The sequence below is a fragment of the Bacillus rossius genome, chromosome 8 (genome assembly GCF_032445375.1).
Source record: "Bacillus rossius redtenbacheri isolate Brsri chromosome 8, Brsri_v3, whole genome shotgun sequence".
Lineage (NCBI taxonomy): Eukaryota > Metazoa > Arthropoda > Insecta > Phasmatodea > Bacillidae > Bacillus > Bacillus rossius.
In genome coordinates this window covers 63,990,017-64,014,954 of record NC_086336.1, presented here as the reverse complement: position 1 = coordinate 64,014,954, position 24,938 = coordinate 63,990,017, and the positions used below count along the sequence as shown (strand labels likewise).

At 41.2% G+C, this 24,938-nt stretch overlaps 2 protein-coding genes across 8 annotated transcripts in view; one reads left to right on the top strand and one right to left on the bottom strand.

Annotated features, from left to right (window-relative positions):
* LOC134535078 (ATP synthase lipid-binding protein, mitochondrial) overlaps window positions 1-24,938 on the top strand; it is a 106,554-nt gene that overhangs the window by 10,803 nt on the left and 70,813 nt on the right. The gene's annotated exons all lie outside the window — the stretch shown is intronic.
* Window positions 569-24,938, bottom strand: part of LOC134535076 (cytochrome P450 4C1-like) — a 43,593-nt gene continuing 19,223 nt past the window's right edge. For 5 of the 7 annotated variants that reach the window (XM_063373924.1, XM_063373926.1, XM_063373927.1 and 2 more), the window contains 9 exons: window positions 19,024-19,332; window positions 16,484-16,553; window positions 14,968-15,094; window positions 13,871-13,931; window positions 11,386-11,495; window positions 8,568-8,636; window positions 5,884-6,052; window positions 2,045-2,224; window positions 569-1,084 (listed from right to left, as the gene is read on the bottom strand). In XM_063373924.1, coding sequence (XP_063229994.1) covers window positions 924-1,084; window positions 2,045-2,224; window positions 5,884-6,052; window positions 8,568-8,636; window positions 11,386-11,495; window positions 13,871-13,931; window positions 14,968-15,094; window positions 16,484-16,553; window positions 19,024-19,332 — 1,256 coding nt within the window. In that variant the 3' untranslated portion in view covers window positions 569-923. The remainder of the gene's footprint in view (window positions 1,085-2,044; window positions 2,225-5,883; window positions 6,053-8,567; window positions 8,637-11,385; window positions 11,496-13,870; window positions 13,932-14,967; window positions 15,095-16,483; window positions 16,554-19,023; window positions 19,333-24,938) is intronic. The other 2 variants (XM_063373925.1, XM_063373931.1) reach the window with 1 other exon arrangement.

Below are 24,938 nucleotides of genomic sequence, written 5' to 3'. Positions count from 1 at the left end.
TCAAATGCATTCTTGCATATGTTTTACATCAATCGATGCCATTATTAAGGAAAAATTACTAGAGATAGCAGCACCATCGCACAAAAATGGAACCACCTTTCAGTTTTCTCAAGTACTTTTTAAGTTGGAATTATTTATTGTTATTACCATTAAACTGTACAAAATGTATGCCATGATATTTTCGGTATTATAAATTTTCATTTAGCACACCAATACTTTGGTATGTTCTCCGATGTTCACGAAATTTAATATATACGAGTTAATGACTCCAAATGCATGTCCGCTATCTGGACGAAATCAAAGAAGAAGTGAGCTCTCTGCATGCGCGGAATTTTAGCAACTGATCGGCAACGGATAGGACACCAAAATCCATGCCCTAAAGATATAGGACTGGCCGTGTCCTATCGTGCACTTAGAAAACGGTTAGGATATAGGTGTGGCATATTCAACACCTAAACCCTTATTTTTATGTCTTGGAATACCGGCTTTAATCTATAAAACCTTTTTATAGAGTTGTTCTTTCCTGTATGGCTTGCATAAACATACACATTTGATATTCCACATCATATGGATATTTACATTTATTTATTTCAAATAATAGTATGTTTATTGGTGTCATAAACATCTTTCTCACAAGAAAACAACATAAAAATTCTATTGTACAGAAAATCCTCACGCAAGTCTCATCTTATAAATTATTTGTAAATAAATGCCGTCAAAGTTTCCAGAATTGATGATTGTTTGACTGCTGGTGGAAGATTCCTGTGTTGCGTGAACGCAGGTTTTCATCGCTGTGATAACTAGAAAGAACGCAGAGTGACAAAATCATTTTAGATTTTGACATGACTGCATACTCACTTCGAACATGTTATATTATTCTAAACTAGGACAATGAAAGCAAACAGCATCATTTGCCCACCCAACTAAATTCTTGGAGTCAGTTTGATTTTCAGTCCATTTTTCGGCCTCAAGATAAGTTCTACCAGTAAAGAGACTTCTTCTCTCTTGTCCAGCGATGTGACCTTGAAATTTCGCAGTATTGATGACAGTACGGCTTTCTCCTCCAGCAATGCAAATTTCTTGCCTGCAAAAATAATTAGTAATGAATGACCCTAATGCAAATATACTTCCATCGGGAATTTAAAAAATGTAAAAGTTGGTACCAAAATTAATTTTATCAAAATTCACCACGTAATGACATAAAAGGAAAATGACGATGTGCTAATGAGAAAGTCTCAATAAATCAGTGGGTAGATGGTGATACCCTAATGGTTGGATCTCCGCGAATCAGCAGAGAAAACATTATATACTAATATTTGACAGGGTAGATACATATAAGTTTATAAATAATTATTCGCTAATGACAGGGTCTCTACACATCAATGAGCAGGAAATGATGATACCCCAATTACACATTATCGAAACACCAGTGGATAAATTATATTACCCTAATAACTGTTATTTTGAAATGAACTTTACAGAACACTCTATTTAGGACGACTTTCCATCGCGGCGAGATGATAATGACTGACTGTTGACTGCTGGCACTGCCAGCACATGCAAATGACGCTACTGCAGCTATAATGCGGGAAATTAAAATTTACAAAGACTTCCTAAATATAATGTTTCAATCCAAACAACTGGATATGTGCATTATTAGTGTAAAAATAATGATTCCCCGATGTCTCCCGGTGTCCAAATATCTGCAGGGTTGTGATATCCTGACAGGGTCTAAACTTTTCAGCAGTAAGATTGGTGATACCCCAATGACATGGTATCAATACATCAGTACGGGAATGATACTACCTTAATAAATTGGTGTCTGCATAATCAGTGTTGAAATAATAATTACTTAAGGTATCTACACATCAATGAGTGTGGGAGATGATACCATAATGATAGGGGCTCTACATATCTGTGAGTTATTTCTGATATCTTAATGACAGAATCTCTACACATCAGTTGGGGCATGATGATTTCCCAACATCAGGGTATCTGCATATGGCAGTACCTCTAAACGTCAGCGGGGCGGAATGACAGTTACCAATGCAGTTCCTGGGGCCGGCGCTGAAGGGCAGGTAGGCAAACGGGTGTCTGTTGCGGCAGTTCTCCGCAGTGAAGCGCTCGGGGTCGAAGCGCTCCGGATCAGGGTAGATGGCAGGGTCTCGGTGGATCACGTACGGCAGCACAGTGACCCCTGTGCCGGAGGGAATGGTGTATCCTCCTGCGGGCAGGCGACACTCTCGGGAATAGTGTACTTTCACGGTCTGTGGAGATAGCCTACAGTGCATAGGGATTAAAGCCACAATCCAAACACTTCCAATGTTCACCGACGTAAAAGGTTAGGTTAGGATCTGACAATGTAATAATTGTTATTTATTTTTTCCCCGAAGGGAAGGTTAAGACTATGTTAGGTTATCATAACTTAAATGAACGATTGTTTAGGTTTTATTAGCATTGTTTAAAATATTCTATGGCCGGTATTCCAAAACATTTGGGTAAGGTAGCACATAAGCACTGCTTTGTTGGGATACAACCGTAACCTAACTCGCAGACCATATTCCAGAACGTGTCCAAACCGAATTCCAGTACGGAATAAAATCGGCAACCGTTTCAATAAACGGTGCCCTGCGTGATTCTAGAAACTGGTTTCAATGCATTCTATGGAGGTTACGACAAATATTCCTAGAGATAGCAACACCATCAACTACTTTTTAGGTTGCGATTATGCGATTATTTTTTGTTATTACCACTATATTGTAAGACTAGCTGAAGTACTCGGCGTTGCCCGGGCTAAACACATCATAATATAAGGAACGTCACTACCAAGTTTCAAATTTATATGACATACACTTTAGAAACTGGAAATTTTGATTTTAAAGTCCCATTGATTGCACAATCTCGGTGCATCAAAACTACGCATCAGAAAAACCGGGACACCAATTTTCAGCTTCGTTTTATGTGAAGGCAGGTAACCCCTAGGCAAAACGTAACGGACGCACAAAACGCGTTACATATTCAAGGAAACGCCATCTATGACGAAGTTTTAAACTAAACTGTTATTAGCACCTTTAGTTCGCTAGCAGCCGCGAGATTCACTTGGATGGGTTTAGCCAAGGAGAAGGATAGGACGTATATGACCGTGTGGCGGACATAGAGAAATGACACAAACCCTATGACTTACCTTCTATGATGTGTTATTATAAAACAGAATTTACCCCTTTTAAACTCCCTAAGCGATGGAATTTTGAAATTATATATAGTACAAGTCCTTATCAGAATTGTAAGGGGAGAGGAAAATTATTGATGGTCCGAAAAATGAAAATTAATTAAAAATAATAAAAATAATTCTAGTAAAAGAAAAAAAACTAATTAAACACAGAGAGAGGGAAAAAACAATAGTTTAGGTTTGCGATTTAAGTGATAAAAAGTATTTAAATACTAATTGAACTCTTATGAGGGTACTGATTGCTTCGTTGTTAATATCACACTGGTGATTTTTACTTGTATGGGAAAATTAAGAATGATAAGGCATCTAGTACGTGGCAACAATGTTAATAGACAATAGGAAATAAACTTCTAGCGCCTGCGGCATTGTCAACACACACTTCGTACGTGTACTGCATGTTGTATCTAACCCCTCCAACGCATTTGATTCTAAATTGGGCTTTTAGTAAGGATCCCTAATGTTATTGATAATATAATATAGCCTATAGCCTTCCTCGATAAATGTACTATCCAACACAAAGAATTTTTCAAATCGGACCAGTGGTTCCTGAGATTAGCGCGTTCAAACAAACAAACAAACTCTTCAGATTTATAATATTAGTATAGATGTATTCCAGGATAGTTTCGCTATTATAATTTGGCACACCAATACTTTTGGTATGTCCTCCGAAGTTCATGAAATTTAATATATAGGAGTTAATGGTGCCAGACACGTATCCGCCATCTGGACTAAATCAACGAATAATTGAGCTATACGCATAAGCAGAATGGATAGGACACCAAAATCCGTGCTCTAAATATAAGGGGATGGTCATGTCCTATTGTGCACTTGGAACAGGGTTAGGGTACAGTGTAGCATAATCAACACCTAAACTCTTATTTTCGTGTCTTGAAATACCGGCCTAAGACAGTAAATATATAAAATCCTTGTAATGTGGTGGTTTTTCCACGAGTGATCGGCAAACTGCGGAGAATATTGGAACTGTTCGGGTGGGGCTCTCAACCCTGTCAACTGTTGGCTTTCCTGTTCATGGTGAACTTGGAGTCAGCGCAGCTGGTCAACATAGAGGCCATCAGTGACAGTTTGTGGATAAAAAGACGAGCCAGAGCAGCAATGAGTGAAACTGAGAAACAAGCTCGGCTCACGGTAATGTACACAATATTCCCCGACACAAAGAGTTCTGTTTGTAACACCACCACCCCCACCCCCACCCCCCCATGAACTAAGACCTCGGTGGGAAGTGGCTGACCAAGTTAAATTTAAGCGATCCATTAAAAAATAAAGAACTGAAATCGAGGCACCATGCCCTGAAGTTTTCACATTACCTTGTTCATATTGTTTACTTCTTGCTTACACATAACTGGGGCAACTCATTGCACCTTGATAAAATAATGTGCTATTTCTTTTTGCGTCTGTGAATAACAGTTTTTATGTGGCAACCACGAACACAGAGCACATAGCTTATTATTCACTAGAAATGAGTCAAACATACATAATTTACACTACAGTTCGAGCCAAAACATAAAAGTGTTTGCAGCACTTTCGATCGTAAATCAGCGAGGATTTTAAGGATGGTTTGACGCAACCAACTGCAGGAGCCAAGATTGATACCAATGAAGGCACTTGCCAGAAGAATGGGCCTCATCCAGATGGAAGGGGCAAAAGTTTATTTTACAGTAGTGATTTAAATATGTGAATGAACAGCTATTTGAGTTTCTGTATTTCAGTACTTTATTTAGGGAAATGAAATGATGGTTTGATATAAATTTAAAAGTTTACTTAAAGAAATTTGTGCGCCCACGCATTGTCACGCCAATAAACTAAGGGAACATAACAAACGAAATTATGTAGATATTTGAAAACAAATAAGTTATGAAGTGCGCCTTATGTTAGTTACTATACAAAAATGAACAAATTGCAGGTAAGTATCCTAGAATTTGCCTCCTTCTCATAGGGAAGGTATCGACTAGACACACGAAGATCTACGAATTCATGGCCCAATTGGGTTTGCTTGGCTGGCACATTCATAATACCTTCCCACAGCCCTCTTACTACAGCCAGTCCAATCCCGCAATGAGATGAAAGCATGACTGCAGAACCACAATGCATAGAGACTGCTATTATAGGAATAGTTGTCAGATGTGCAGTTGCATACAACTTTTCCTGCAACTTATAAAACTATTGTCAGCTATGGTTTATATTAGAATTTATTAACACTATAATCAACAAACCTTGCATGTGCCAGAAAAAGTTTGTTTTTTTAGAAAGGACAATAAAAACATGAAGCTCAGAAACTCCATTACTACTAATAGTTGTAACACTCCATTCGTCTTCACTCAGTATTATTTCACACTCAGGATATTAACTAAACAAAGAAAATATAAACATGCATTCAAAACGAAACAGTAATTAATTAAGGAGTTATATAGATTACTTACTCCATTTATATTTATTTCAGGTTAAAGAATTTTGCTAAAATCAGATTTATGTGCCACTGAAAAAAATTTACCAGAACCTTAATAAAAACATAAAATTGAGAGTAGTAGTGTCCTGATATTTACTAATTAGGCAGATTTCACACAGATGATTCTGTTTCTGGTAAGCATGGCCTCAGTGGAGGAGACCCTGACCCAGGCAGTAATGTCGGTACTAACGGACACTGAAGTCGGACTCGATGGTGCGAGAGAAGCCTGGCACGCTGGGGTACAGTCGCAGTGACTCCTTGATCACCTGCTCCAGGTAGTGCATGCCCTGCAGATCCTGGAAGTCGGGTGAGCGGCTCGAGTTGCCGAAGATGCCCCTCAGTTCCTCCACCACTTTGTCCTGGAAAGAAACATTGCGCTAGTGACCACACATGCTGGCGTAAATCCGCTACGACTCCTTGGTCACCTGATACAGGTAGTGAATATCCTGCAGATCCGGGAAGTCAGATGAGCACCATGAGTCAATTAAGATGACCCTCAGCCTGTCCACTGCTTTGTCTGGAACAACACTCCACTAGTGACTACATACGATGGGGTAAAACCCCTACGACTCCTTGGTCACTTGCTCCATGTAGTGCATATCCTGCAGATCCGGGAAGTTGGGTGAGCACCGTGAGTCGATTAAGATTCTCCTCAGCTCCTCCACTGATTTAGTTCTGGAACAACACGGTGCTAGTGACCACATGTACTGAGGTACAGTTGCAGTGACTCCTTGGTCACCTGCTTCAGGTAGCGCATACCCTACTATCCTGAAAGTCGGTTGCGCACCGTGAGTCACTGAAGATGCCCCTCAGTTCCTTCACAGCCCTGTCCTGGGACAATGCTGGTGACCATAGTGAAAGAATATCCCTTCCACAAGAGGAATGGCTAGTCTATAGAGTGTGTCGTGTAACTTGCCTCAAATATGGCACTTCTCGAATTTAATACCAATAAGCTACATGTCCTTCTGCTACTGTTGTTCTGTTTGCCAATATCTGTAAACAAACATGTGATGATTTGTAAGTGACTGTTGGGAATGGTGTACTGCTGGAACTAATTTTGATAACTGTCAAGAATTTTGTGTCAAGTTACCTTTTAGTGTGTTCATGATATTTTTCGATAAATGCTCAGTCATCTAAATATAAAAAAAAATGGCCCAAGCTATAAATGAAGGACCTAAGTTACCAAGTAATAAACCTAAAATTAGTACATTTTTTTCATTATACAGATCGTAGACAATGGTGGTGTAGTAGTTGGTAATCAAGGTTGATATCTACCCTATTAACCGATAGCAGTGCATTGCAGAAGATTGTTAGTTTTATTATCCATAAAAAATTTAGAGGCATTTTCCAACACAAACCCAAAAAGCAAAATTGTTAAATTTTTTGCATCTTGTGTAACTTGGTCCAATTAGCTGTAACATGTCATTGAGCCTCTTTTTTTAAATATTTTTTAATGTCTTCAAAAAGCACACCGACACAGTTTCAAGGAATATCTACATGTTTTAGGCTATGTTGCAGGGAAAAAAATTGATGTACAACTCGAAGTACTCTTTCAAACTTAAACATTTTTTTTTGGAAGCATTGTTTAACATAAGTTTGTGATATCATGGTTCATCTGATATTACAAAGTATTACAAAGTTCACATGGGAATAGTCAATAGTGAACATCACTGCAAAATCAGTGAAATTTCCAATTGCAAAACTGTTTCAAACTGATTCGCTTGTGAAGCAATTAGACAGTTTCCCAGTCAAATCTTACTGACTTGAATTATTATTTTTTTACCAAAACAAAATGCTTGCTTGAATAGTGCCAACAAATATAACGTTGAGATAAGTGAGTATATTGCAAACCATGTTGAGCAACAAAACTGATTTTGTTCTACGAATCAAATGAAGAGCTGAGCCAATAATTTATTTTTATGTAAAACAATTTTCTTGTAAACATCATATTTTTCAAATGAAGAGTAGAACCAATTACATTTTTGTGGTGAGGGGAAAAGGGACCTGCTCTTATAACGCAATTATTATTAAAAAAAATTATTTGGAAATCTCGCCTCACATCAAGGAGGTCCGGGTTCGAGTTCCGGCAGGCTCGAGCCGGGGACACGTGGCGGACGTTGCCTTTGCGCCGTTGGGTTTTCTCGGAGTACTACGGTTGAACTCCTCCCCCCCTTCCCCATAACCCGTTCATTCAATCAGTACTCCAATCGTTGTCAGTGCTTTGCTTCAGCAGACAGACTGATGCAGACTGAAAATGCCATGACAAGTTGGCAACAGTGCAGGCTGATCTCCGATGTGATTTTCTCTGTCGGCCCAGGATCAGATTTGTGTAGGACTCGCAGTGGGCAGTGGTGCTCCTGTCTCTTGGAGCAAGCTCGGAGGGTTCCCTAGCCCCGTGAAGAGCGGCTGACACAGTGAGCGGTGTCACAGCTCCGGTGATAGCCTGCACAGCCAGGAGAGGTTGGATAGAATGATGTGGTGGATCATTAAAACTGCAGATCGGCCAACAGAACTGATGAAATCATTGGGGGTAGTGACACAGTCAACTGTCTGGTTACCTAGCTGGTGAGCTACGGAGAGTTAGGTTAGGTTAAGTTAGATTAGGTTAGGTTAGGTTAGGTTAGGTTTGGTAAAGAAGTTGCTGGGCCAGGTAACCTCAGCCTCTCGTCATTACCGGGTCTCTAATGGCTTTCCTTATTTCGTGGGCAAGCCGTTTGCCAAAGAGCACTGGGTTACCAAACGAGGGGTAAGAACTCTGATTATGCGGTTCCCCCCTGATGGTCTCCACTCATCACTGATCGTCTGTAACGAGCTGGATGCGGCCGAGACGCTAGACCTGGACGAATCACGCCCGTGCCAGGCCCGTGACCTCACCTGCACGTCCTGGTGAGAGCCCAACAGGAAGAGCGCCCAGGAGATGGCTGCCGAGGTGGTGTCGTGGCCCTGCAACACCAGGTCGTCCCAGGTCAGCGCGTGGGGCCACGCGCACGCACCTTGTGGGAACAACTACTGCACTTTCGCAAACTCCAAGTGGGAACACTTTACTTACAATGATTTCCAACAAGCATAAAGAGAAAGTTTTCCGCGGAGTTAGGAATCGGGCATGCCGGGACGTAGTTGAAGTCGCTTTTTAACCTCGTCGTCGCCATATTGTTCCGCCCAAAACATAGGGTGCTTGATAACATCTTATGGTGGTTAGTAAGAATGAATTAAAATCTCTGTCGTTAAAAACTATCCCTTTAATTTAAAAATTGTTTACACAATGCAAACACTACACTTCAACCAAATTTTCGGGCATCTAACCAATATGGCGCAACAATGAACTGGAGAAAAAAAATCGGCTTCACACACTTACCATGTAATCATGCAGACGTGCCCCCCTCCCTCCGCCCGGAATATTCTAGTTTCTGGATTGTGCGTAACAGAAAAATTGTTTCTAACATTTACAAAGCAATCGTAGTTCTAAACATTTTTTCTGCCAAACAATACTGAAATATATTTTTTTAAGGAATGTTCTCTCATACCAAGTTGGTTGTCATCGCTTTTAACCGCGGGATTTAATTTTAGCCTAAATTAATCACGATAGATTTATTGAATTTATTTATTGGTCACATATTTTATCATTAGATATTTACTACTCGTTATTCGCAAGGTATAAATAGTCACGCAAGTGAATGTTATTTTGAAAAATTGCGTAACGTTTTGATATCCAATTTTCTTAGAAACTATGTGTTGGAAAATTTTCGTACGAGACATAAGATACGAGAGATTTATGGCGATGAATTTGTAGGAAAAGCCTTAAATTAGAAGTCGTGACCATAAAATTAATCAACCAACATGGCGAATGCGACCAAGCCTTAAGTAAAAACCTTTTGAGTGCGTGTGGGAAATAATACTCCACGAAAGGTTGTTCAATAGGCAGTACCTACAGTACAGATATATTTCAGCCAAGTCTAGTCTGGTCCACTTTCCTTAGCCAGCTTATTGTTTAGTGTGCAGATATCATTACTAGGAACAAGATTGTGTGGTGAATTGCGATAAAACTGAAATAATACCGAAAAGCATGTCAAACACAGTATAACACCGAAATGCAAGTTGGAATGGAATAAAAACACAGCAAATCGAATTGATATTATCTTTGAAAGATTTGTGCAATGGGAGTGCATGACTTGATGTCGCACCTGTGTTTTCGTACCATGTGCGTCTCTGCCTGAGGACGGGACCAGATAGCAGTTCCCGAAACGTCACTTGTTTCTGTTTTAGAAAACTGTCGTGTTTCTTTCGTATTTTCGTTTTGTCGTGTTTTTGTCTCGTTTTGACTGTTGTGCTGAATTTTTTTTTTGGGTTCAATATTTTTGTGCTGTCATCATTTGTGGTTTTTTTTTCGTTCTCTTCTGTTTTTGGAAAACTGTTGTTTTTGTTTCGTCTTTTCGTTTTGCTGTGTCTTTGTCTCGTTTCAACTGTTGTGCTGAATTTTTTGGTTTCGGTATTTTTGTGCTTCATCATTTGTGGGGGGTTTTTCGTTCTGTAAGTCCATTTTTCTTTGTTTTTTCTTTGTTTTGTTGACCATATTCCTGTTGTGGAGTATTGTGTGGTGTTTATATCCTGACAACAGCAATTTTTTGCTTTATTTGTGTTTTTTTCATTTGTGTTTTTTGTAGTTTTCTTCTACAGACATACATGTGCTTAGCAATGGCGTATGCCCAAAAGCTTACATCAAGTCAAATCGAATTGAGTAGAATTTAACCAAAACTTGAATCAAATTATTTGTAAAATTAATCTTTTCATTTTTTTTAATTCAAGGAATGCCATTTCCTGACCAAATGTTGCACGCATCAGAAAAATAATTTAACTTGTTTTATAGTGCATATCTTATTGTATCACTTTTAAACCACAAATGCTCGCTAATTTATTTTATTGTTATTATTTCATCGTGAAAATTCGGCATATTAATTTTACCAGAATTTTGGTGGATTAAATATTAATTTCCGCTTTTGTAAACAATAAAGACAATAACACCGCAATCGTCTGTTTTAAAAACGGAATTGGACTAAAATGAAAACCATAAAATCTTGTCTCTCGTCATTACATATACGCAAGCGCATTGTCTTACCTGCTTTATGTTACGTTCTTGAGTATAAGTCATATATAGGGTGACCGTGAAAGACAGCACTTTTTTTTATCAGATAGAGAATAAATTTCTGAGACAGGAAGTCTTTGCCGATTTTTGATCCGACCCTAATTAGTAATTAATTAAAATAGTTAACTAATGATTAGCGCGCTCTAAGAGAAAGAAGAAGAGTGGGGGGACTGTGATTACCGGGAGAGAGAGAGAGAGAGAGAGAGAGAGAGAGAGAGAGAAGCGCGAGGTACTGCTTACTGTCTCTCACGGCGCGCCAAGAGTATAAGGGGGCAAGCAGCAGTAAGCGAGCATGTGTGCACTCATCATTGATTAACTATTTTAATTAATTACTAATTACCTATGGGTCAGATCAAAAATCGGCAAAGACTTCCTGTCTCGGAAATTTATTCTCTATCTGATCTAAAAAAAAAAAAACGTGCAGTCTTTCACGGACACCCTGTATATTGTTTCGTTTAAGGAGCATCTCACCGCAGCTGGCTTGACGAACTGCGATGCCATACTCGCTGTATTGGAAAGGAGATGAACATGCGCGCAGTAAAGACTTCTCACCTCGAACATAAAAGTGTTGACTTCTTCCCGGATGTCTTCGTCCGTCAGTACGCCTTCCTGCTCCTCCTCGGACACCCTTATCAGCAGGTCCAAGAAGGTCAGCCTTTTCCCTGCATCGAACAAACAGCGGGTGGGTAGTCATTTCACTCAACTCCACGCGTGAGGGAGGCCTAAGATGTACATCAAGTTCTGTCCCTGCCCGAACACGCCCGAATATTCACCTTCGGCCAACCTCGGGTTTATTTATATATATTTATATTTCCCGGTTTATTTTAATGTAGCTATACTAACCTAACTAACCCAGGGGCGCAACAACAGGGGGGGGGCAAGGGTATTTTGCCCCCCCCCCCTCTGAAACCTTGAAGTGGGGGCAAACGGGGGCAAAGAAAGTGCTGTGTAATCAACTTTTAGATAATAAAACTGCTTAAATAGCACTATTTTCCACCTTGAAATACAAATTATCCCGGGGGAGGACCCCCCCAACCCCCGCTTCAATAGGGGGGATCGATGATTCTTTATAAAAAGGTATATTGCCCCCCCCCCCCTTTTGGAAATTTAGTTGTTGCGCCCCTGATACTAACCGTCCATAGTGTTTTAAAGTGTTTTAATGTAGCTAACCTAAACGACCACTTTTAATATTTGAATTCATTTTTCCTGCTTCTCCACACGTGATCACCTACATCGGTTGCAGATGGCTCCAGGAAAATATGCGTTTTTCTATCTTTATTCATCGCATTTCCCTCAGCAGTACGAGGGTTCGAGTCCCTCCCGAGATCCCGCCAGAGAAACAAAATTTCAACAACACCTTAGAAGTAACCCAGTATCATCCTTTCCCACAGACATCCACACGTGAACCCCTATTTCACAACAGGAGGCAGCGGGCGACATTCCGCGGCCTGGGACTCCTCGCGGGGTCCTTGGTTCGATGCCCGGGTCTGGCACACGGACCACGAGGCCCGCAGTAGCTGTGGTGACAGTACAGTCCGCGGCACACTCTGTCGCGGTGTTTTTTCTGATTGAGCGAACAGTTTGGGCAGTGGGCGGGTAGAGGCTCGCGGGTTCTTTGGGTGTCAGGAAAACACTTCCCATCAATTTTTTTGTTCGAGTCAGGTTTAAAATTACACTTTATGATGAGAGAAACAAAAGCTGGGGCGAGAATGGGTCGGCGTAAGTGAGTGTCGCTTTCCCAAACGACGGGTCATTCATTTCTAAAGTAAAAATGACCACAACTGACTTCATAATACATAAAATAAAGCAGCTCATTTAAAACCACTGCACGCAAGTTTTGAATTACGCATAAATTTGTAAACCAAGAAGTTGTATGCACAGCAAAGAGATTTTGTACATTTTTATAAAGACATTCTTTGGAAACACTTTTTATTGTACATTATATCTAGTTTAAGATTGAGAACTTAAGAATTGTCAGCGAGGATTAATTTCTGTAAATGATTCATGCGATGGAAAATTTTGATTTAATAAAATTCTTTGAAATTTTGCACTGTCATGGAAATTTTCAATAATGCAAAATAAGAAATAAAAACGAAAACATAAACCAACAGAGTACCCAAAGTTCGTCTGGGCTGTTATTTTTTCATGACTAAATTCATTCCACGGGATTCTTGTGCTGTCTGATATCTAAAGTTTGACTGTGTTCATTTGTGATGTCGTCTTGTTTTCCATAACACCTCTTTAGTTTCATCGTTGGGGCAGTCTGTCCGACATCAGCTGATTTAAGCTTGTTCTCTGCGGGTCTGTTTTTGTTTTTATTTATTATTTTACATACTTGATAGTTGTTTTCCTTGGCGAACAGTTCTAAACTGCAATAGCATATTTCTAAAGAATTGTATTAAATTAGTAAGAATTAGTCCTGTACTTAAAATATGACTAAGTGTATACGAGTAAACGATCACCATAAACCATCTCACTCGTATACATGGTGTGATATTATACAACAGAACTAATTCTTAACGTTTATTTTTAAGTAGGTACTCGTAGACTAGCCTTAAAACTTGCTGCAAATCATATCAAATTATTAGTGTAAATCCTGTCCAGAATAATAATTTCACAGATACAGGTACTCCAGAGGAATTTAATGTAAATATTTTACTCGTTTGTGTAGATTTACAGGAAATATACATAATTGCCAAACTATTTTTTTTTGTAAAATTACGAGAAAAAAATAATTGTGTGTGATTCCAGATTATGAATAAATTTATTTCTTTGCTACTTAATATGGTTAAAACTTAAGTCCAAAACCAAATATTTTGTGAGAAAACAATATAACTGACGGCAAAGTTGATAGAAATTGACTCTAGTAATATATATTTTTTTAACAAATATATAAATCCTGCATAAATAATATTTTTCTACCATTTTATCCACCACAATTGTATACGTTCTGACCATTTACTGACGATATGATTTATAGCATTCTAAGGATAACATAAAACTCATAACCATAGAAAAACTTTGAATGTTTACTAACTTGATGCAGCAACGTTATTCATCTTGTTCTGACGGTACTCAGCTCTCCTTTCTTTAATCACCTATAAAAAAATTCAACCAAAAAATTAGCCAAGAAATGTAATTTTTCTTTATTTTACGATATGCAAAATATTTTTACAACTGTGTCCAATGTCAAGACCAAAGTTTTGTGAATTCTGTTAGTGTCGTTTTAAACAGACAAGTCACATACACGTGATAGTTGGTGAAATTCTAAAGAAACAACTCTTAAGTAAGTATGATTTCTGATTGATATCAGAGGTGCTGTCGCTGTAAATTCTGTAGGCTCCAGAAACATGCTTTTTCTGGCCCCCTTCAGTCTGCTCATACAAACACATACTGGACACGCTTATTCTACATTTTAGTGACCAAATTCAAATTTTATTTAGCGAAATATAAACAGAGAAACACTAATTTATTGAACCAAACTACGCAGGTTGGGTATTAATGTCTGTTTATTTTTTTCATTGATATGATTTGTATGTAGTTTTTATTTTGAATGTGGTCGACTAGTATATTTCATCACTGTAATTACATCTATTTCATAAAAAATGAAAACAGTATAAAACTACTGGATGTACTTGACAATTTGGGGGGGGGGGGGGTTGTCCCCCCAGAAGGCATAGGTGGCAAGCTTGTCACTGGCGCAGAGATCTCCTCGCCATGGACTGCGAGCCGATAGTAGATGAAGCACACAAGAGTCGAGTGTTTTAATTATATCATGGTACGTCATGAATCCTCGGATATTTCCGGTCTGCAGTCATAGACAAGAGGAACAGGAATTGCTCGTGGTCTCATTTCGCAATGGTCCGGAGCTCATACGCCCATAACCTTCACCTCTGGACGACCTCTGCAGTCACCTCCCAGACGATGTGGAGGAATCTGAGATATTGAGAAACTCAAAAACAAAACCCAATCGTGCGGCAACAACTTATTGAAGTTCGGACAATGATCAGGGGAAAAATTCCCGAACGTGTCGATGAAGTATAAGGAGTATCTTCTCCTAAAGATCATTTAACCCTTGAATCAATCACTGTGGTAATTGTTCCGTGGCAGAGGAGGAGGAGGAGGATGTGTCACCTTGTCCGTGAAGCCGTGCAGGGTTGCCAACACCTTCTTCTGCTCGCGGCCGGACGGACTGAGGTCGAACACCGTCGGCCGCCAGAGCCACGGCGAGATCTGGCGATGCTGGAACAGCCTGCTCATCCTGCAACAAGAGCAGGTGCTGCGAAGTTCTCGTCTTCATCTGGCCACAGGCTGCAACAGCCTGCTCATCCTGCAACACGAGCAGGTACGGCGAAGTTCTCGTCTTCATCTGGCCACAGGCTGCAACAGCCTGCTGATCCTGCAACACGAGCAGGTACTGCGAAGTTCTCGTCTTCATCTGGCCACAGGCTGCAACAGCCAGCTGATCCTGCAACACGAGCAGATACTGCGATGCTCTCGTCTTCATCTGGCCACAGGCTGCAACAGCCTGCTGATCCTGCAACACGAGCAGATACTGCGATGCTCTCGTCTTCATCTGGCCACAGGCTGCAACAGCCTGCTGATCCTGCAACACGAGCAGATACTGCGATGCTCTCGTCTTCATCTGGCCACAGGCTGCAACAGCCAGCTGATCCTGCAACACGAGCAGATACTGCGATGCTCTCGTCTTCATCTGGCCACAGGCTGGAACAGCCTGCTGATCCTGCAACACGAGCAGGTACTGCGATGCTCTCGTCTTCATCTGGCCACAGGCTGCAACAGCCTGCTCATCCTGCAACACGAGCAGGTACTGCGATGCTCTCGTCATCATCTGGCCACAGGCTGCAACAGCCTGCTGATCCTGCAACACGAGCAGGTACTGCGATGCTCTCGTCTTCATCTGGCCACAGGCTGCAACAGCCTGCTGATCCTGCAACACGAGCAGGTACTGCGATGCTCTCGTCTTCATCTGGCCACAGGCTGCAACAGCCTGCTCATCCTGCAACACGAGCAGGTACTGCGATGCTCTCGTCTTCATCTGGCCACAGGCTGCAACAGCCTGCTGATCCTGCAACACGAGCAGATACTGCGATGCTCTCGTCTTCATCTGGCCACAGGCTGCAACAGCCTGCTGATCCTGCAACACGAGCAGGTACTGCGATGCTCTCGTCTTCATCTGGCCACAGGCTGCAACAGCCTGCTCATCCTGCAACACGAGCAGGTACTGCGATGCTCTCGTCTTCATCTGGCCACAGGCTGCAACAGCCTGCTGATCCTGCAACACGAGCAGGTACTGTGAAGTTCTCATCTTCATCTGGCCACAGGCTGCAACAGCCTGCTCATCCTGCAACACGAGCAGGTACTGCGAAGTTCTCATCTTCATCTGGCCACAGGCTGCAACAGCCTGCTCATCCTGCAGCACGAGCAGATACTGCGATGCTCTCGTCTTTACCTGACCATATTCTTAAACGTGAAATTCTTGTTTTTCAACCGATACTTACCATTTGACCCCAAAAGATGATAAAATTCCCTTGAAAAATGTGTACCTTGAATGCGTGAGAGACGTCGTTTAGTAACTATCCGGGAATGTTTCCAGAACTGGTACCAAACTGTCGGCGTGTGGTCGTACCTGTGGACTGCCCTCACGTACTCCTTGCCTCCGCCCCTCTGCGCGTCCACGGAGGTCCCCATGGCGGTCTCTGCAACACGGGTACCCTCCAGCACAGAGCAGCCAAAGCTACAGAAGAGCACTACACTCTCTTAATATGTTAGCCTTGACGTTACGAACAACACTGCTTGCCAATTATTTAGGTATCTGCGTATTTTTACGGATTTTTTGGCAGATTTAAAGGTACTGCTTTTACTTCATTTCAACTGAACTCACAAGAATAATGTTGTTAAGTCCACAACAAATCAATCCTCTCCCATCCATGCGCTCGTCTTCACTGTACACATAAATCATAACTCAGAGGTTCGAACCATGTTTTACTTTGACATAGTATGGCATCGCTAAGGGCAGAGGCGGATCCAGAAATTTATCATGTGTCCACTCCTGACTAAGGAAAAACAAAACATCCCTTACACAATTTTTGTTTTCAGACTTGACCGTCATTTGACACGACTACTGTAATACTCAGTGGTGGACGCATAGGGGAGAGGGGATAAGGGGTATGTATCATCCTCCCACTCATGTTACGAAAAATATTTTCAAAATATTAGTGAAGGCAGTATGATAGTGTGTGAGAAGCCACATCGTCAATCAATAGTAATGAAAGTTTATTTTTAATACACATGTTCAAATTTTAAACTTTTCCTAATTTTTTTCCTTTAAAATTCCTTTCGTTTCGAAAAGAAAAAAATTTATATTTATGGCAATGCTAATGCTAGTAGAACATGTTTGTTTATGTCGGTTGCGCTCACCCCGACAGTGCAGTGTTGCTCCCTTTCTGCCGCACTTACTGCTGTACGACCCCTGTACCCCTGTACGACCCCTGTACGACCCCTATACGACCCATGTACCCCTGTACAACCCCTGTACGACCCCTGTACGACTTCTGTACGACCCCTGCACGACCCCTGTACCCCTGTACGACCTCTGTACCCCTTTGCGACCCCTGTACGACCTCTGTACCCCTGTACGACTCCTGTACCCCTGTACGACCCCTGCACGACCTCTGTACGACCCATGTACGACCCCTGTACGACCCCTGTACGACCCCTTACCGCGGGCAGGGCGGGTTTCCCGCAGAGCTCTCACCATGTGCCATGTTCATGTGCATGCTCATGAACAGGGACCAGTCGAAGTGTTAACGGATAGCAATCCATTTTTGGATGTTACGAATTTCAATGCTAATTCTTTGCTTGAAAATGGAATACATGAGTTTCCCTCCTGTAGCAGGGATCTAACTGGATGACACTCAACAAGTGCCGGCTGCCCTACCAGGAGGAACAGACCCATCGTCCCAGCCAGCCTGGAGAATGCGCGAGGTGAGATAGAACGGGACATGCAGCGACGACGGATTGGGAGTACTCTGAGAAACCCCACAGTGTAAGTTCCCCGCTTGCGAGAATTCCAGGTTCGACCTTGTCGGGAATCGAACCCGAGATCACTTCGGCGAGAGGTGAGTTGCCCTGTCCACTCAGCCACCGTGCCTTGCTCAAGTGTCGTTGAAATATCTGTTTAATACCCATCACACTTAATGGCACTTTTACTTCTTCCTTCGAATTTTTTTTTAAAGTTACTGGAACTAACTTCAAGCATCTTCCTATTTACACAGAGCTAAGTTTTGTTTCACTGGCCAGTTTCAACTTACGAACAGACTTCCCACTCCATTCGTACTCGATGTTTTCTTACAGACGAATGAGGGTGTTTTCAAATACGGCGCGGCGAACTTCAACTATCTCTCGGCTATAGTTTGGTTTTGCGCTCCCCCAAATTGTTTCACTGGCCAATTGCTACCCAGGGTGACTTCAACTTACGAACATACTTCCCACTCCATACGTACTCGATGTTTTCTTACGGATGAATGCGGGTGTTTTCAAAAACGGCGCGATGGGATTCAACCGTCTCTCGGCTATTATTTGGTTTTGCGCTCCCCCCAAATTGTTTCACTGGCCAATTGCTACCCAGGGTGACTTCAACTTACGAACAGATATCCACTCCATACATACTCGATGTTTTCTTACGGACGAATAAAGGATGTTTTCAAATGCGGCGTGGCGAGCTTCAACCGTCTCTCGGCTATAGTTTGGTTTTGCGCTCCCCCAAATTCTTTCACTGGCCAATTGCTACCCAGGGTGGCTTTATCTTACGAACACATACCCACTCCATTCGTATTCGATGTTTTATTACGGACGAATTGAGGGTGTTTTCCAAAACGGCGCGGTAAAATTCAACTGTCTCTCGGCTATAGTTTGGTTTTGCGCTCTCCCAAATTGTTTCACTGGCCAATTGCTACCCAGGGTGGCTTTATCTTACGAACACATACCCACTCCATTCGTATTCGATGTTTTATTACGGACGAATTGAGGGTGTTTTCCAAAACGGCGCGGTAAAATTCAACTGTCTCTCGGCTATAGTTTGGTTTTGCGCTCCCCCAAATTGTTCACTGGACAATTGCTACCCAGGATGAGTCCAACTTACAAACAGACTTCCCACTCCATACGTACTCGATGTTTTCGTACGGATGAATGCGGGTGTTTTCAAATACGGCTCGGCGAGTCGGCTACAGTTTGGCTTCGCACTCCCCCCTCGCGTGTGCGATGAGGAGCAGGGCCCCGCCCGCGCCTCACCGCAGATGATGTCCAGCGCGCAGCGGCTGACGGGCCGGGTGATGTCCACGTGCTGGTCGCCGGCGAGGCGCTCCAGCTGCCCCACCAGGATGTCCGCGTTCCTGCTGAACACCGGCACGAACTCCTCCAGGATCCTGAAGTGGAAGGCCGGCGTCAGCATCTTGCGGTGGGCGTGCCACTTGCCGCCTGGAACACACGCCGAAGTCCACTACTGCCCGGGGCACTCCTGACAGCTGTCCGTCAGCACGACGATCCTGCGTTGCCCCGCGTGTGTCTGAACTTTTACAAGAGACTCCTTTTGGGAGACCAGTTTCCAGGGAATAGTCTGTAGCACTACGATAAAGACATTGTAACTTTGCACAACGCATGGCTCATGACCTTGCGTTAACCCGCAAATGTCTGTACTTTCACAAGATATCCCTTTTGGGAGACCAGTTTCTAAGGAAGAGTCTGTATCACTGCAAGAAAGATATTGGTACTTTGCACAACGCATGGCTATGTTTTCTTTTTCGAATAATACTGAGTATTTCACTTCGAAAAACGTCGCATGATTTTATTTTTTTCAAATTTACATTTCATTCAAGCATACTTTTTTGTTTTAAACCGTGGAATATATATGTATATAATCTAATATTCAATGATTGAACTTTATTTGGTTTTATTAATTTTACGCATTTAATACTGGAAAGCTATTCAGTGAAAGGTTTACAAATAACTTTTAACTATTGAAGGTGCTGGGACAACACAAAAGCATAAATGCCCGGGTAAGAAACCGAAATTCATATGTAGGCCTACTGATACAGCTGTTTTCATGTGAATGTACTGATTTACAAATATCCGCTATTTTAATGAATATTTATGTTCCATTTACATGGGGAAAAAATTACAGTGTGGTTGATATGAATGGTCAACCACTCTATCGCAATGAGTGTAATACAAGTCTAAAAGTTAACATCATCATTCTGTATTCAGGCGTCATAATTTTAAACAAGATTTACAAGCAAAAACATGTCCAAAACCTCTGTAATTTCAGAACACTTCAAATGTGACTTACACATCTCTCTCTCTCTCTCTCTCTCTCTCTCTCTCTCTCTCTCTCTCTCTCTCTCTCTCTCTCTCCGAAGTTAGTAAATCCAGTTTCTTGAAATTGGTGTTTAGTGATATCTAGGTAAATAAAAATGTGTCATTACCTAGAAGACGACAGGAAGAACACAGTACATACCTAACAGGTGTTTCAGTCACTATTTAATTTGACAAGAACAGTTTTGTCTCATAATGACACCGAAATACTTGCACCTATTGCTATCTGTTACTTTATCCAGTAACTTAACGATGTGTACACTTTACACATGAAACTGTTAAAACATCTGTAAATTAATGTAATTTTGCTGAAAAACTGTTGAAAACGTACAATTTTATATGTGTTTGGGGCAGTTTTTTAACACTTCTTAAGTGAATTTCCACTAATATTCGGTAGTTTTGAAAGTTTCAAATATGGAGTGTATACATAGGTTTGTATTACACCTTCTTTTAATGAATCTTGCAATGGGGAGGATTGATTTAAATCGTAATTTTGGACATAAGCCATTGATAGTTTGCATTGTAAGTCATAGAGAAATCCCGAAGAACAGACAAAGAAATATGAATACACAAACACACAAGAAACATGCCAAGATCAGCCGATGTCAAATGTAAAGACGGCACAGACAATCCCGTGGAAGGTATTAGAGCACTATCAAAGCACACTATATATATGTATGTATGCATATATGAATGTACCTATATGTACACAAACACACGCCATTAGAGGTGCCCGTGACTCCATGTGGAATTTAGAAATTCAGTTGAATATTTGAAGAGCGGTGCCTGAAACAACAGATGTGTCCATCCCATGGGAACTACAAACCTTGTCGGTATAAAAGTGTCCTAAATGGTACTTTAGACATACATTTCAGCGTCATAGAGAAAGATTACCGGGGTTCTTAAGGGGCCCGCCTACCTGGTCACACACACGGTGTGCAGAGCTTCAGGAAAAACAACGCGATTTCAAAACTACTCAAGATATCCGAGTGGGGTGTGTTTACGAAAAGCATTTAAGAGTTCGCTGAGGCCCGAAAAGTACTTTTAATTTTGGATCATGTTTTTTAACTGTATTTCTAGAAGAGTTAAAATGGCTGAAACGCATGTTTTCAGAGTAATCTTTAGGTGTGAAACAAGTGGTACAGATTCTTGAAAGCACTTAAGGGTCTTGCATTACACCTTTATCTTCATTTCCCCGTAATATAAAAATACGGTCACCGCACAAATTTCACATTTATCAATTGACGACGAGAAGACTGCGCGCCAGTTCAGAGCCTTGAGCTTAGAGGCGATACCGCGCTAGAAATACCATCGAGCGTCGCGCTTATCATCCCGCCTCACTAACACACATACACCCCTGACGAGGCGGGCCCCTTAAGAGTTATTACAAAGTAATTATCTAATGGATATACACGGTGGCGTCTAAAAGGGTAAAAAAAAAATTAAAAAAAAAAGTTTTAGAATTATTCTCCGTTCACTCTTAGCTGAGTTTTGAAATAAACAAACACCGTCGTATCACTGCGCCGCGTCAGCAAGTGATAGGCTGAATTCATCTTGCGCGCCAAGCACTAGTTGCAACACACACACACACACACTTCGACACGTGAAACATTTTAACTCTGGTGATGTCTAGACGGTATTCAATCTGCTGCCACATCTTCTGGACCGTCTCTGCAGTTACCGTTGCAGTTGCTGCAACGACCCTCTTTTTAAAGGTTATGAACGTCGTTTTTTTATTTTTTTTATTTTAAAGTTCTTAGCTAAACATTTTTTTTTAACCTATCCCCACGGAAAAAAAGAGTAATGGTTTTAGCGTGACCTCGTGTGACCTCGTGTGACCTTGTGAGACCGCGCGGGAAAGCTGGACTGTCCGGTACACTCGGCTTCAGCGCGGGGTGGCGCGGGACAGGATGTGGACCGCACAACAGACGGCTCAAGTTTGTGTCGCGGTACGCCGAACACTGAAATTATTGGCCTTCGCAGTGCGGGAACCACACACAACTTGGAACAGTCATAACTTAGAAACCTCGAAAAAAATCCACGTAACTTAGAACTGTCAAGGTAGAACTGTCATTACTAAGAAACACTTAACTTAGAAACACGCAACGTAGTACCACACAACTTAAAAAACTTCGTAACTTAGAAAGTCATAACTTAGAACTAACAAAACTGTCATAACTTAGAAATACGTAACTTAGAAACACGCAACGCAGAGCCACACAACTTAGAAACGTAACGTAGAAAGTCATAACATAGACCTATCACAACTTAGAAACACGTAACTTAGAAACACACAACGCCGAACCAAATAACTTAGAACTATCCTAACTTAGAAACACACAACTTAGAACAGTTGAAGTGGTCGGTGCGCTGTGATTGAACTTCGCGCCGCGCGGCGGACTTTGGCGCTCCTTCCCTTCCTCCTTTCCCCCCCCCCTCCCTGCGTCTTGTGCTGTGCTTGACTTCCCCTCTTGAGGTGTCCGCGCATGCGCGTGGCGCCCTCTGTTTTAATTAAAACTGCGTGTATTGCCTTGAAGGCTCTTGTTCGTTAGCACTCAGGTAGATTGGTCGTGATAACCAGTCGGTGCTGGTATCGCACTGAATTAAGCATGTAGGTCAGATAGTTGATTGTAGAGAGAGTGTGACAGCAGGGAGACTGCACGTAAGTGTTTGTAAGGTGGTGACCCTTACAGTCATGTAACTGGTAATAGCTAAATTCTAAATTGTTTATTCGGCCGTCACCTTCTAAATTCCATTTGGCATTTTTACCCTAATCGTTTTTTTTTTTATTAATTGCTCTCTTTGCTACGTGTAGTTTGTCTGACGTTTCTCCCCGTCATGTCTTCACTCTTCATTAGGACTTCTCTTTCGCTTTTACGTAATGTATGTAATGTGTTAATTTGTTACATTTGGTGGGTTTTCTTTTGATGTCATGCTTTAAAGTAAGTTTCATACTGCCTAGTGTAGGTTAGGCCGCGGTCGCCTGCATGTCCATTTACGGGTTTTGTATTGTCTAATGAGGCATTTGTCTGTGCTAACGACGTTCTTGTCCGCTGTGTGTTAAAGTTAATTTAACTATAAAGTATTCTTTGTAACAAAAAACCAATACTATCCTATACTATCTGTCCAAAGTAAATACTAAAATATTTGTAATATAAAAATACGTTCACGTATTTTGCCGTGACATTTGTACTAGTGCTTTTCTTGCTAATTAATCAGTATTAATTTATATGTGATATATGAATGGTGCAATTGTATGAGGATTTACATGAGGCTTTTGCCCAGGATTAAACGAAATGAGTTAATTTAAATACTTGCTAATTTAACCTTTGCATCTATCCTTGGCTATAATTAATTGGAATACCCTTTTGAACACTGTTTACTCAGCTCAAATTATTTTATTAATTTTTAAAGGATTGTGTTACACGCAGTTGAAGGTTCACGTGAAAGTACTTCACCTGTTGACACTTTCCTATGAAGCTCATGGAAGCCTTCACAGTCATAACTTAGACGATTCTAACTTGTGTGTTTCTAAGTTATGTGTTTCTAAGTTCATAGGTGTGCCCAGACATTTTCATTAGGGGGGGCCCTGCTAAATTTTTAAATCAGAAGCTGAAATTAGAATGTTAAATAGCCTAAATACATTCACTCATTGCCGTGTTTATATTTTTGTGCAGTATCAAAGAGATATGTTTACTAGTTAATATTTATATCCGTATAATTTTAACAATCTTGAAAATATGTTTGTTTTTCCATAGACAATGTTTTAAGTGTACTTACACATCTTTCCCCCTCGAATTTCCAATAGCTTGGTCCAGATCTACCTTGAAATGAACTTCTTTTTAGTGAATGCAAACACAGCAATTCAGATAACAGAACTTTAACAAACCTTTTAAAATATTTTTTTTGCTTGGCCATTTTAAGGGACCTCCTGTTTTAAATAAACTAAGGCGGCTGTATTTCCAGACGATAAAATGTTTAAAAATATAGTTAATTAGCATGCTGCAACACTGAAACACAGTTTGAGTGTCACAGTGTCAAGAATATACGAATATTAACGAACGCATTAGAGAAAATGCCGATCTGAGTAATTACATTAGGGGGGGCCATGGCCCACCTGGCCCCCCCCCCTTGTAGGCACGCCTATGTCTAAGTTGTGATAGCACCCCTCGCAGTGCAATGGGAGTGACAACGTTTTTGCATCCAGGAGAAAACAACCTCCAGAAGACAAAGCTTAGGATCTGTGACTAAAAAAGGTTGCGAGGAACTGAGAAGGGAAAATATTCTGGCCAACGAAGAACGAAGGAGGAAGAAATGCAACGCATAACGCAAATCTGCGCAAGGAAATCATCTGTTGAAAAATTAAAAAATATATATATATATATCACAAACGCTAGGAGCTTCGCGCGTACAAATGCCAGCTACTGCGTGAAATTAAACCGAACGACAGACAAAAATGTGTAAAAAAATTTGTTGTGCTTCAGAAACCGATTCAAACTACCGATTCAAAGCTTTGTCTTCCGGAGGTTTTTCTTGTGAATGCTAATTTAGTCGCGTCCGTTTCAGTTCGACGCGCCACAACACAAACTGAGACTTCTGCTACTACCATCTTCCTGCGCGTGTGAATTCTAAGCGTTATGGTCACACAAGGTCACACTGAAACATTACTATTTTCTGTGGGGCTAGGTTAAAAACATTGTGTACGCTGAGAA